General features: G+C 31.6%; 2 protein-coding genes across 2 annotated transcripts; one reads left to right on the forward strand and one right to left on the reverse strand.

Annotated features, from left to right (window-relative positions):
* The first annotated feature begins 805 nt into the window (after nucleotides 1-805).
* LOC134828101 (myogenesis-regulating glycosidase) lies at nucleotides 806-7,720 on the forward strand. Its single transcript, XM_063841066.1, has 8 exons — nucleotides 806-1,677; nucleotides 3,149-3,324; nucleotides 4,304-4,472; nucleotides 5,045-5,140; nucleotides 5,202-5,694; nucleotides 5,808-6,036; nucleotides 6,093-7,291; nucleotides 7,349-7,720. The coding sequence occupies exons 1-8, from the start codon at nucleotides 1,393-1,395 to the stop codon at nucleotides 7,483-7,485; spliced, it is 2,784 nt and encodes a 927-aa protein (XP_063697136.1). The 5' UTR covers nucleotides 806-1,392; the 3' UTR covers nucleotides 7,486-7,720.
* Nucleotides 7,721-7,796: 76 nt separating this feature from the next.
* On the reverse strand, nucleotides 7,797-12,410 carry LOC134828102 (A disintegrin and metalloproteinase with thrombospondin motifs 12). Its single transcript, XM_063841067.1, has 16 exons — nucleotides 12,279-12,410; nucleotides 12,060-12,219; nucleotides 11,102-11,230; nucleotides 10,915-11,037; nucleotides 10,549-10,856; nucleotides 10,370-10,471; nucleotides 10,168-10,281; nucleotides 9,954-10,100; nucleotides 9,830-9,897; nucleotides 9,750-9,770; nucleotides 9,296-9,686; nucleotides 9,163-9,245; nucleotides 8,978-9,105; nucleotides 8,669-8,919; nucleotides 8,489-8,606; nucleotides 7,797-8,430 (listed from the first exon to the last, which is right to left on the reverse strand). Exons 2-16 carry the CDS (start codon nucleotides 12,189-12,191, stop codon nucleotides 7,873-7,875), a joined length of 2,673 nt encoding a protein of 890 aa, XP_063697137.1. The 5' UTR covers nucleotides 12,192-12,219; nucleotides 12,279-12,410; the 3' UTR covers nucleotides 7,797-7,872.
* Between the last annotated feature and the right edge of the window lie 1,375 nt (nucleotides 12,411-13,785).

Consider the following 13,785-nt stretch of genomic DNA (forward strand, 5'->3'; position numbering starts at 1 on the left):
ATAGAGAAAAAAAACAAATATAAATTGAAGGAATCAATATGGACCTGATCGCATGTCAAAAATGTAAAAGTATATATACAAAAATCTATTGTAAAGTAGGAAAAATTACTATTAAAATAAAATGAAAATGGCGTTATTATAAAAAAAATAAATTGTTTTTTAATGATTTTTTATTGGTAAGTATTTTATTTTACCTAAGCCACATCCAAGCTGTTATTTTTAAATTGTCTCATATATAAATGTTGTAGTGAACTTGTAACTGAATTATATGCAAAATTTAAACTTGTGCAAAATTTTGTATATGAAACTTCTTCAAAATCAAGCACATGTAAAGTTATCTTATCTTTTCTTACGAAACCGTAAGATAAATAGTATTTTGATAAGATGGAAAGTAATTAATGAATTTTTAATCCAGAGTCTTCGTATAAATTTAACGAAATTAAACTCGTAGAATTATTTTTATTTTTTAACACTTTTTTCTTTGTATCTAAATATCACTCACTAACAAATAATAGTAATTAAATATAAAACACTAAAATATTCCAGGAATTTTTTAACGAATACGACTCAGTGAATGAAGAATTTGACAAAGTCATCTTAAAAATGAGCTTTTAATTCGTTGCAAATGCAAAATGCTCAAAAGTAAATAAAATCAAATAAAAAAATATGACAAACACACGTAATTAACTGTCGTATCGCTACGATTGAAACTCAAGTACCACACTCGCTCATATGTTTGCTAGTGGCTTGTATTTAAAAATTATATTCCGTTTTAACTAATCAGTCGTCTTGTGTTTGTCGCTGATAAACAACCTGTAATCGGACCAAGTGAAATATTGAGCAAGTGTAAAATTCATAATATATTTAAGGACTTTTGGATCTGTAAAATAATAAAAACACATTTGCAATAATTAAAAGTTGATGTAGGTCAAAATTCGATCAAAACATTAACTTCACAATATTGTGAATATCAAGTAAATCACATAAAATTGAATTTAAAAAATAAATAAAAAGTTAAATAACATTGAAATCACCTTGATTTCAGAATAATTTAAGTAATTTTAAATTGATTATTCAATGATTTTGTTTTGGAATAAAAATCTATTATGAACAGATCGTGTAATATGAGCTCCGGAAAATTCAATTAAAAGACAAAAATATTTTAAAACATAAGATAATGAAATATTTTTAAAATAAAAATAATAAAGTGTTTGTGTAGTGTTTGTAACTCTTAATGAAATGCACAAATTAAGTGATTAATTTATTTATGAATACATTTAAATTAGACGTGAGTCTATACAAAAAAAAAGATAATTTGATAATACGAGAACAGTAGTTATTGTTTTTTTTTTGTGAAACGCGTTTAGACAACATAAATCTAAAAGCTCAATAATGTCTGAAAAAAATATAGAGACTAATAAAATTCCGTTTGTGGATGAGGAAGCAGAAATTGGATCCCGTCAAGAGTCGTTACTTCCAAAATCGTTGGAACATGCCAATCAAATTAGTGATACTTCATTAAACAGAGATGAAGCTAGAGATGAGGCAGGACCATTGCCCAACTCCAAAGAACTGCGACGAAAAGAATTACGTAGAAATTCTATTTCATTGCCAGAACTTAATTCTATTCAAATGGACGCTCTTAAATCCATCCATGATGCTGAAGAAAATACAATGGTAATATTTAAAAAAAATTATTCAAATATTTTTAAATGTAGAACACAAGCCACTCAGGTGACTTAATTAACACCAAGCTGATATAAAGTAGAGGTTTACATTAAAAAGTATCAGCTACACAGACTCTTCGTAAATTCAATGTAAATAAATGTGACACATTGATAACAATTACTTTTTGTCTGCCTCCTAATAATTTGTATTTTCAATATATGGAACCAATTTTGCAATTAACCACATGTCAGATGCGACACATTTCAACTTGCTAATTAAAAAGCTTGCACAATTATTGTGCTTTTCTTGAATCTTGATTGTATCATGATACATTCAAACGTGCGTGAGCCGATTTAGAAACATTTGTTATTCAATTTTTTAACTTTAAAATAAAAATATTTTTCCCTCTGATTTTGTCGAAAAAATTTAAGGAGAAAAATAAAGAATAATCTTTCATTATTCTTTTCTAATAATTAATTATGAATAATTCTTTCAAAAATAACGAACTTGCTTTAATTGAAATTTATATGAAGAAAAAAAGGTAACCGGACATTTCGTCTACGATTTATCATCTACTATTAAAAAAATACAAAAAATATGTCTACAAAAATAAATAAATTAAGGCACGCGTAAATTTAAAATTTTTGCAAAAATATCTATTTAGGGAAATGTAAGTTTAATTATTATTTGATTTTCGGTTTGAGTTCAAAATTAATTCAATGTTTTGTTTACGTTAAAAAAAAAATACTGAAATGATAAAAAAACGAAAACATTAATTTATTCACCAAAAAGAATATTCTACAAAAATATTTTTTTTTATTAAAATTTTAAATAAAAAAATAGAACACGATCAATCAAATATTCATAGAAGACAAGGCGTCTCCACATCATTATGAAAAATTGAATTGTACTAATGAAGAAGAAAAAAAAACGAATATGCCAGCAATCAATTCTTATTTGTTTTTATATGATAATACATATCAAAGATATGATAATAAAATATTATTATATTTTTTTTCAATGCAATGAGGTGTGAAATTGAGAGTTTACGATTTCGCTCGCTGTTAAACTCGCTTATGAATAGCCCAAAAAAATATTTTTTTTCAGTAATATCTGGTCTCCGATATCGTAAAGTGATCATTAATGTGTTAATGATTTTAATCAACGGCTCTACTGCAGTCCATTTAAAAGTTGACAAAAAATGACCGAGTCTGAGAATATACAAATGACCCGTTTTGTAGTGACAAAGGTTCTTGAAGTTGATACCAACCATCTTCAGGTTCCCAGTTTTAGACCAAATAGTCCAATACAACGAAGTGCTTCCCTCTCATTATCAGTGCATTTTTCCAGTGAGGAGGAAATAATTCCAGTTGACGTTAGTTTCAATTTGTTTTTCTAATTAGTGCCTAAAGTTTAATGCATGGATAAAAAAAATACAAATTGGCAACCACAACTTTAAGTAACCTGATCTTCTTTTTAGACGCAGGTGCCAGAATCAATACCTGATGATCATTCGGAAGATCAATCAATGGCATGCAGTCTCGCTGATCGGGAACAAGATTTTGGATTACCGCTTAATCTTAAGTATAAGACCCCGAGCAAAGTTGTATTAGAATCCGATGATGATGAAGAACCTCCGGGCTACAGTACAAAAAAGTAAGTTTTTTATTTAAGTTTTAATTTTCTAACTACAAATATGTTATTTTTCTTGTAATATTATAAATTCTACTTAGTATGAATATTTTATGAGAGTTGAATTAATTTTATCGCTCTCTTGACAATATTAAAATTGATGCTCTCTTTTTTATCCAGTCAGTTTGAAAATATTGCACGTTATATTTTTTCTGATTAAAGTTTTTCAAAAATTTAAAATCATAAAGATCTCATAAAAATTATTTTTTATGAGGTATGTTACACGACATATTTGGATAATTGTATTGATTTTCTATGAAATTTTCTGTGATACGCAAGTTTTCTGTTTATAAACATTCTGTTAGCTAAACTTGACAAACTGATCGCATATCAAAACTTTTCTCATGATGTTTTGTTAGCTAAAAGAGGGTTTTAGAGTAAAAAAAATGTCATGGCAAATAAAAAAAATACCAAATATGGCATGTATATTTCAAAACATAATTTTCACAAATTTTCAAACATCTATTTATTTTTAAAATTTAATGAAATTATTTCTAGGATTTAAAGAATTTAAATGTGAAACGAAATTCACGAGTGACGCTAATATAATTTATTTAGATTTTTGCGCGCAATCCCAAATAGTGATTCATTGAATCAAAGAATCCCCTTACTTCTGTGAAAATCAACGACATAAAAAAATGTTATCCCATATAAATTATACTCTTCAAACTTATTTTATAGACACGTACAGATAGTGAATATGATAAGCGGAGTAGTATATAATTTAAAGTAATTTACTTATTATTTAAACGAATTTAGTTGTTAATATTCTGTGCTCATGAAAGGTTGCAATATGTTTTCTTGAGTAAAACTCGACGAAAAAATTGTTTATTTTTTATTAAAAAACAAACAAATAAATATTTTTTTATCTTTTATTTGCATTTCGGACCACACATTTACATCTTGTTAGCGAGTACGTAAAAATTTTTTTTTGTCAATACAGATATCTATTCCGGAACAAAAGAAAACTGTCTATTGCTCCATTGCCAGCACTGAGAATCAACGATAAGGAAATAATGGCAAACGAATTCGACACACACAGCGTGATAAGCAATCAGGCATCCATTACTTCAGCATCATCTCTAGCAAGTTTGCTCCGGGAAAAAATGCAGGTAAAACCCTTAGTGCTTTTTAAGAGTGACTCGGTCTTTTAAAATTTTGGTATCACGTGGATGCCAATAATAATTACTATATAAAAAATGCTTGAACTTTTATGCTCCTACCTCTGTATACATTTCACTGCATTGTTTTGAATGAAATGAGAGTCTCGAGTAGTAGTTATATATATTTACTCAAATTTAAATTGATAGCAAAATCTTTTGCTTGTGTGGATAAAGTGAGAGAACGAGAGAGATTGTCATATGTGTTTCGTTTCCACATATGAGACTCGATTAACGTTGTCCAACATGGGGAACGAGAATATAGACAACAATATTTTTATTCTTAAACGCAAATTTACAAAAAACCGTACTGTTTTATAAAACTAAAAACTCAAAGGCTCGATGACAACGATCCCCATGTGTAAAAATGAACTTTTCCTGGTATTTCATAAAGCGGTTAGGACAATTTCAGTCATCACTTATACATCATATTCGGTCGTGTGATATCACATTGTCTTGACGTAAAAATCAAATTAGCATCTATTAAAATAAAATAATCTTGTTCGTTCTTTTTCTCGATACAGAACCTTCCACTGATGATTCGTAAACGCAGAAAGCCCAGAAAGGATGTCAAAATCAAGGTTTTTGTTGGAATTCTGTTTTTGGTGATTGTGTTCTTGGTAAGATCTCCAAAAAACTTCTAGAAAATGTTTACAAAAACTATACAACAAATGTACGTAGGTCGGTTACGCGTATATCATGTACCAACAACAAGTGATGGCCAGATCATATTTTGAAAAGATTAAGTTCAATAAAGGTACACGAGTGTTCCGTATATTGGATAAAAAGGGAGATGATATATTGACAGGTATACTTGGTGCGGATTTGAGTGCTGGAAGACCTTTTCGATGTTTGCCCGAAGATACGTTCGATGACGGTAGTGTTTGTCTGGAATGGGTTGAGAGAGCCCGGCTTTATTTGAACGAAGAGAAAACGGATGACGACAACATCAAGTGTTACGTTGTGCATTGGAAATCACTTGTATCTAATTGGTTTCCAACGGATTGTTTCTTTACGGGACCAGAACGTGGACATTGGTTCGGAGGCGGGTTGCTTAAAGGACTCGAATGGCCATTAGAAAAGAGTAGTTTTAATTTTGCTCCTTTGATTACCGGAGATCATCATAATCAACAATTTGGCAATGCTGTGAAACGATACTTTTTAAATTCAAAAGGTAAATATCACTAAATCAATATATTTGTCTCATCAGGATTTACCTTTCCTTTAAAAAATTACAATTTTTTTATTCACTTTGGTCATAAATACGAACAATTTTTTCAAATATAGGTGCAGCTATCAAAATTGACGAGAAAGTACCGTTACATATTAGCATGGGAGCTGATGATGAAAGTCGTATGTGTCTTCGATCGAAACACGATGACTTTGCTTACCTCAATCGTCAGACTAAACTACCCGAAATGAAATACAAGATTTGTACAACTCCAGATTTAAAATTACTACACAAGTCAATGACACAAAAAAGTCTTTGGGATGGTCTTAAAGAAGAGGATATAAGGTAACATTAGTCTCTTTCTCCTTTACATTCCGAATTATGTGAAAATATTTTTTTAGTTGTGGTAAAGACTTTATGATGTATGCACTTCCTAATGCCAAGTATAAAGATTGTAACATTAACATTCACTCCTTACTAGAGGAGCCGATTTGGCAAATCCCAGCATTGTCATTGAAAAATTTCACAGAAAGCTCAATTTACAACTACACTGAAACAATTATCGAAATGGGTTTCCTTCGGCTTGGACACGTTCTAATCAATGAATTTTGGCAGCGAAATGTGGGCGATTTCAAAATGGATGAAGAACGTTTTCCAACACTAGAAAACACAATCAACATTTTACACCGACGAGGATTTAAGATTGTTCTGACGATCCAGCCATTCATCAGCACTGAAAGTGCTAAATTTGCCGAAGTGGTTGCTAAACAACTAGTTATCTCGGAACGAGATGCCGAATATTATGTTCCTGCTTTGACGCGATATCATAACGCTCCAAGTGTTGCTATGCTGGATATCACAAATAACGCAACGTTGCCATGGATGATGGATCGCATTAAGAAGCTAAAGAAAGCCTATTCAATTGATTCATTTTATTTTGACATTGGAAGTGGATACAATGTGCCACGACATTACAAATGTAATCGTCCTATTGACAATCCAGATGAGTATAAAACGCTATTTTTGAGTAAACTCGAGAACGTTTTGAGTATGATTGGCATTTCAAGTTCAGTTACAGTCCCAAAGCCACCAACTTTTTTGAGTCTCCCTCCAGTTAATGCCAGTTGGGAGGGAATGAGGACAGTCGTTGTGTCCGCGATCACCTATGGCATCATTGGCTATCCATTTATTATTTCCAACCCTATTGGTGGAGACTTTTTGATGCCAGCCAACAATTCAAAGGCGATTCTGTATAGCACACTAACTGCACCACCACTACCTGATCCTGAATTGTACATCAGATGGTTGCAATTGAGCACATTTATGCCAGTAATACGCTTTAATCACTTGCCATCTGACTATAAAAGTGAAGTTGTGGAAGGTGTCGCTAAAGAGCTAACTACCATCAGGGCAAAGACCGTTATCCCAGTTTTGAAGAAATATTTAAATGATGCCATGAATGAAGGTCTCGCTCTTATTAGACCTTTGTGGATGATGGATTCGACAGATGCATCTTGCCTAACAATAGATGATGAGTTTTCTGTTGGCGATGATCTAATTGTAGCCCCCATACTGAATGAATCGACATTTCAAAGAGAGGGTAAGTTTTTTAATTTATAAAGTTTCCTGATAAAACATTTGCATGATTTTCCCTCAGTTTACCTTCCGCAAGGCATTTGGAAAGATGGCATTGATGGATCTTTACGTAAAGGTAGCCGATGGATTCACAATTATAAAGTTCCTTTAGATAAAGTTGCGTATTTTGTAAAAATGCCAGATAATACTCGATTTTAGAAAATCTGAATTCGAACGTGATATCCTAATAAATCAAATGAAAGTATTATTAATTTTAAATTTTACTCTTTATTGATGATTTATTTAAGTAAAAAATTGATGTTGCTTCTGCTGGTGAAGCATAAATACAATAAAAATTAGTGTAAGGATAACATATAAAATGGTTGTGTATATTTTAAGTACGACACGTTTAAAATACATACTATGAAAATAGTAAAAGATGTTAGTAAAGGTCATGGTTTCTACGAGTTTTGTAAGTTATTAACTCAAGATAAAAGATAATAACAATTTCGATGCAATAAATTAAGAAATGTTTGATTTGAAAAAAGCTTATTTGTTTTCTTTTCCAATAGCTTTCAATAGGAATGTGCTAACATACAAGTTTACTTATTCGATAACATTGCTCATTTCGCTGTTATTATCAATTGATTCATTTTCAAAGGACATGTCACTTTCCGTCTCTAGCATATCGTTGGGGATGTCTTCAGTGGTGTTGCATAATGGCACATGACAAATTTCAGTCTCATTTGGTCTCAGTTTTGGATCACATTGTTCATCTGGCCGCACATTTTCATTCTGGATCACGCACATAATAGATCGACGTCTAATTGGATCCGGGTCGCCAAACTTGTGGCATGTAACTGAACACAGCTGCCAAGGGCCGACCCACCAACGAGGTGATGGACAAGGAATATCATTACACGATTTTACTTGCTTATCGGGACGTTTGTTTTCAGCAAACTCTTTGCATTTTTCATCATTGACTACTCCTTCATCCTTTTCGTAGCAAATTGGATGACGATACTGCTTTCCGCCATTGCATGTGCTACTACAAACTGTCCATTCCCCAAGTTTCCAGTAGTACTTTGGCTCTTTCTTTAGTTTTGTCGGAAGTGTGTACTCATAACGTAGTCCCAAATTTTTATGTTTACCACGCAAAACCACCTGCAAGATTATAGTACGTTCAACTTTAGACTGAAAACATGCAAACAAAAAAACTCACATGAATTGTAATATCTTCTTTAATTGGTCCAGGAAGAGTCAATTTTTCCAACTCATGTTCTCTTTCGTATAATCCTAAACTGCCAGCTATCTCATATTCGCCACTAATTAAAATAATGCTGAAATTATTGTTTACAAATATTATTTCCTGTTAAGTCAATTTTTAAGTAAAATGACATACTTGTTGCCATTCAAGTAAAATTCTTTCGTGTGCGCGTTAGTGATAGCAATATAATTTTTTGGTTTGATTTCTTCAATAACAATATGTCTAGAGCCAGCTGGTATGGTTGCAACCTCGTAATATCCCTCAGTTATATTCACTTTCTTCATGAATTCCTGTTTGATTGATTCACAAGTTTCGCCATTTCCTCCACAAACACCGCATTGGTCCTCCGTTGTATTAGAATCGACAACCCAATCACACCCAACTTTCTGTAATTTCAATTAATAAACATTTATCCAGAAAATATTATACAATGTAATTGCCTACCCGGCATATTCCACCAATGCACATATCATTCGTTCCAATACGACAAGGCGTTCCATCAGCAGCGAATTGTCCAAATGGAACAATGACGGTGTCTTCCAAATCAGTGCAGTATAATTCACATGGCTCATCTAAAAAAATATAAAATATTACGATAACTGAACTTAACAAAAATTGAAGAACCTTACGATGATCAAAGTACGGCAACCATGTGTATTGTTGTCCTTTCACAGTATCATTATCATGGGATGAACATTGTTGAGCTCGAAAACTGATTGAAATTACATTTAATAATTGATTCAAAATCTTACATAAACTCACCTTGGTTCATCTTCTGGACATTCTTCAGTATTGCATACTTTGTAACGAGCTCGTTCGCCAACACAGTACTCACCGCCGTTAGCTGGACTAGGGTGATCGCAGAATCGAATTTGTGATTGAATTCCAGCGCCACATGTTCTCGAACATTCACTCCATTTCGACCAATTTCCCCAACCTCCATTGATTTTCAACGGTGGATCATCAATTTCAACGCATTGCTGATCTTGACACCACTTGTGATGACCGCATGTTGTGCCCGAAGCAGCTGGTCTCAACTTTGTAATGCAACCCTCGTCGGTCATGCACCATAAGGTTGTGCAAATTTCTTCGGGTTTTGAACAAACTACAATAGATTCATCCGTTGAGTTGAACTGCAGTCGACACTGATGGTCTTTTAAAAAAAAATATTTTTAATGTTAGTTAGAAAAAAAAGCTTAATTTTAACTTTAATCACCTGCTGTGTACATAACCCCAGCTAGAACAAAGGAAATAATGTAATTATTTTTTCTTACTAAAAGAATCGTATAAATATACCTTGAAGCTCCGGATAATTGTACGCATTGTCAATAGGTGAGTCTTCCAGACATTGTCCAAGACCCTGACTACAGAAAAACTAATTTACTTATCTGGTGAATTTTAATTAATTTAAGTGACATACTCTAAGAAACGCGTTATATCTCTGCGACTACAATTAGACCATGAAACATGCACCGTGTCTGCCTCAAAACTGGGTGTCATTATGTGTAAAATCCTGCCGTTTCGATTCTCACAACCAGTCTTGACAGTATCATGCACCATTCCAAAGCTATAAGATTTTTATGTTACAGAACTCGTAACTGTGTGAAAAAAAAATAGATTGATTAAAAACTTACTTATGTCCAATTTCATGCGTAATTGTGTGTGCTAAAGTAATTCCACTGTCTTCATTCACACTACATGAACGATCTGGCTTACACATTCCACCTACATTTGCAACGCCCAATGTACTATTTTTATCATTTATAAAAAAAACACATCAAATAAGAGATCATGTTTGTTTAATAAATAAAATTAAGTCTCGCTATCGCAACTTACGAACATCCAGCTGACGCACAAATATCAAGTCTTGTGACCAAAATAGCTACATCATGATGTAAAGGATCATCATCTTCTTCGCTATTCATCGTGCGTTGCCACCTTAGATCCAGAAATTAACGAAAACAAAAGAATTCAATCAAAAACTAAATTAAGCGAGGAACCTTTTATAAACTCACTTGCAAAAACTATCGAGAGTTGACCCGGCAGCTACTGATATGTTTAATCCCTCATGCAACTTATCCTCTTCAAGCACAATTAAACGAACGACGACTACCTGAATCGAATTACCGATCGTTGGGTCCTTGTAGAGTGACGACACTAGATTCATAATTGTCAGAACATAAGTTTCTACATCTTCGTGGAATTCGTACATCGATGTATCAGCCACAACTAAGGCTTCCACATGACGCGGGCTCGAAATTGAGCGTCTTTCTCTGTGTTTTCTTCTATGCTCATGCAACTTTCGACCACCTTGAACAATGACCTATAATTAAGGTCCCTTCGATAGGTTTTTATTTTATTCATATTTCTAACATTCATACCTTTCCTTGGTGCTGATATTCAATGAGAGTTTCGGACATTCTTTTGGGATCAGCTTTTGTGCCGCAATTACTTATGCGACGTTTTCGTCGTCTGTGTCGCTTTTTCTTCTGCAGTATAGGTTCCTATAGTAAAATATTTATAAATTGTCAACACAATTGCTGCATTATTTTACACATTTTTAATTACATTGGGACTCACTAACGATGCTGTTCTATCGAACAAAACATGATGATGTCCAGAATGATGAGCTGCTTTATGATGTTTCTTCGATGGTTCAATGTAATATTCACCATTTTTGTGTTTTATCATCCCTACCTAACGTAAAAATATAAACAAATCGTAGTAAAGTCATATATTTATCAATGAAAAGTGAATAACCTATTTAATTCCTACGAAATACGGAAACAACAATCATGTTTTTTCTTCTCCTTTCTTGTTTTGTACCGAATTAAAATATTCCACACACAAAAAATATCACATTACAATACTACCGCCATTTATTCATTCATATGCATTAAGATTTGATATAAAATGCTTTTCTGTATTTTACCGTACTCAAATAGTTGAAAATGTATAACCGTATTTTATTTTACTAAATAATGTGGGCATAAATTTACACCTTGTTCGCACAATATTTACATGAATGAGGCGAGTAAATTTATTGAATTTAATTTTTGTCGATTCCCCCCATATCGCTTTGCTGCCAAATTTCGTAAATGTGTTAAGAAAACATGAAAATTTTGGACATTTATTACCTAAAAAATTACAATTTTCATAGCACAACAAACTGATTTTACAAAAAATTACGAAAATATAGGTCACGTGGCCATACTTTTTTAAAATTTTCTATTATGGGAATTTTAATTTTGAGTTCGAATTTGGAAAAAATATGAACAATTATTTTTCAATGTTCAGAAAATATGTTACGAAAATACCCGCCCCTCATAAAAATCCTTATGGGGCAAAAAACAAAAGTATTAAATTTATTTGCCTAACCAGCAGTATCTTGTATTATTGACGAGATTTTAACAGCAATAAATTAACACTTGTTTTTCGAGAAATGTTTCATTGATGAAAATAATACTAACAAGTAGATCAATAAAAATAGTTTTAAAAAATTTGGTTCTTTTTAGATATTACTTACGATTCCATTGCAACTGCTTAAGGTAACTTTGCTGTCTTCATCCCCTTTTACATGTCCTTCGTAATGACACGTCGAATGATGTTTTGGTTTGTTTCGTGTTCGCAAGTCACGCTTATGTCTCTCAATTACCATTCCCGGCGCTAAAAATCTGGTAGATGGACTGAACAAAACCATATTTGGATAAAACTATGGAATCAATAAACACCAGCATAAACATACCTTAGCTCTAAATGTAATGTCTCATTTTTAAAATCAATATGATAGTGTAACTTATTGTCCGGTGTAAGGTCATGATGATGATGCGTTAAGTTGTGTGAAAGTGTTTCGCCTTTGAAATTCACTTTACGAGGAATAATGAGATGCGCATCACGCACAAAATTGGTGTATATACCTGAGAATAATAACATTACTTAATGAATAAATCATAAAAAAAAATATTTGCGGTGAGACGTCAAGACACGACGACCACGAGACAGACTTAATAAATAAAAATACAGCCTTTTGTAAACAAGTTAATAGGATGTTGGTGATGATTCGTGTTTTTACTACTTAGAGCCGATAGCACAGACGATGACGGCGACGATATCAGTCACTATTATTATTATTTTTTTTATTGTTGTTATTGTTCTTGTTGTTTTGAAATAAATAAAAAGTTCATTCTAGAATGTAAATCAATGCGGACAAAAAATAATTGTTTATAAGTACAGGCGCCAACAATTTATGCTGCATGCAGTGATTAAAATGATGTACTGCAAGTTATTTTTATGGAAGCGATCGAGATTTCTTAGGATGTTCTAAAAACTTTGTGGTTTCTTTCCCATCAATTTTAGCAAAAATATTACTTATTAGTTACTGATTTTTATTTTTTTCGAATTTATCATTTATTTATTTTTTTTACTTTTAATGTTTTAATCTATAAATGTACTAACATTTCAAGCCTTCTTAAAGGTTGACAATTGAGCATCACTTTTTTTTTGGTGAACAATTTTATAAATATAGCGAATCCACAATAGGACTCTTTGGAGACCGCGGTGGAAGCCAACTAATACCCTAAATATTGCCAAGTAATTTTTTTCAAAATTGAGTTTGAAAAGTAAAAACCCTAAATAAACACTTGATAAATAACAAAATCATTCAAAAGATTTTAAATTAAACAAATTAAAGTTTTTCTTTGAAAATTGGTCAATACGGTAAGAATTTCAAAGATGTAACGCGAAAGAATAGAAAAGGTTTTCAAAATATTTTTATTAACCTTTTTATGTTTATTTTTGAGATAAACTTAAATATTTACTAAAAACTAAAATTAAAAAATAAAAATTTCGTGATTTTATCTATTTTAATTATTTTTAATCAATTAATGTTTATTCATCTTTTGAAAAAAAAATATATAAATAACGGCGATGTTTTTTTTTGTGTTGAAATTATATCGTGATTTCTCAATTTTTCTGCAGAATTTATTGGCGCCACATGTGTTATACTAGCCTTCATCGTATTATTGTTGTTTTTGTATTTAATATTCGATTAATATTATAAATAAATACATTAAATATCTAAACATTTGAAATTGATTAGTTAAACATTTAAAACGACTTACCTTCGTGTCCTGTTGATTCAGTGCTGTGACATATTTGTACAGATATATTTAATAATAATATTAACACTAAAAATAGTTGTGATGAACTTGTTGTGATTATTCTTCTCATTTTTTTTCTTTTCTTTTGATTTA

Source organism: Culicoides brevitarsis, chromosome 1 (genome assembly GCF_036172545.1).
Source record: "Culicoides brevitarsis isolate CSIRO-B50_1 chromosome 1, AGI_CSIRO_Cbre_v1, whole genome shotgun sequence".
Lineage (NCBI taxonomy): Eukaryota > Metazoa > Arthropoda > Insecta > Diptera > Ceratopogonidae > Culicoides > Culicoides brevitarsis.

Excerpts from the sequence above, each read along its gene's own strand:
- LOC134828102 (XM_063841067.1), bottom strand. The coding sequence starts at position 12,191 with ATGGTAATTGAGAGACATAAGCGTGACTTGCGAACACGAAACAAACCA. Across the intron at positions 10,101-10,167 it reads ACGCATGAAATTGGACATAA|CTTTGGAATGGTGCATGATA; the intron begins GTAAGTTTTTAA and ends AAAATCTTATAG. Across the intron at positions 9,687-9,749 it reads TGGGGTTATGTACACAGCAG|ACCATCAGTGTCGACTGCAG; the intron begins GTGATTAAAGTT and ends TTTTTTTAAAAG.
- LOC134828101 (XM_063841066.1), top strand. The coding sequence starts at position 1,393 with ATGTCTGAAAAAAATATAGAGACTAATAAAATTCCGTTTGTGGATGAG. Across the intron at positions 3,325-4,303 it reads CCGGGCTACAGTACAAAAAA|ATATCTATTCCGGAACAAAA; the intron begins GTAAGTTTTTTA and ends TTGTCAATACAG. Across the intron at positions 5,141-5,201 it reads TTTTGGTGATTGTGTTCTTG|GTCGGTTACGCGTATATCAT; the intron begins GTAAGATCTCCA and ends AAATGTACGTAG.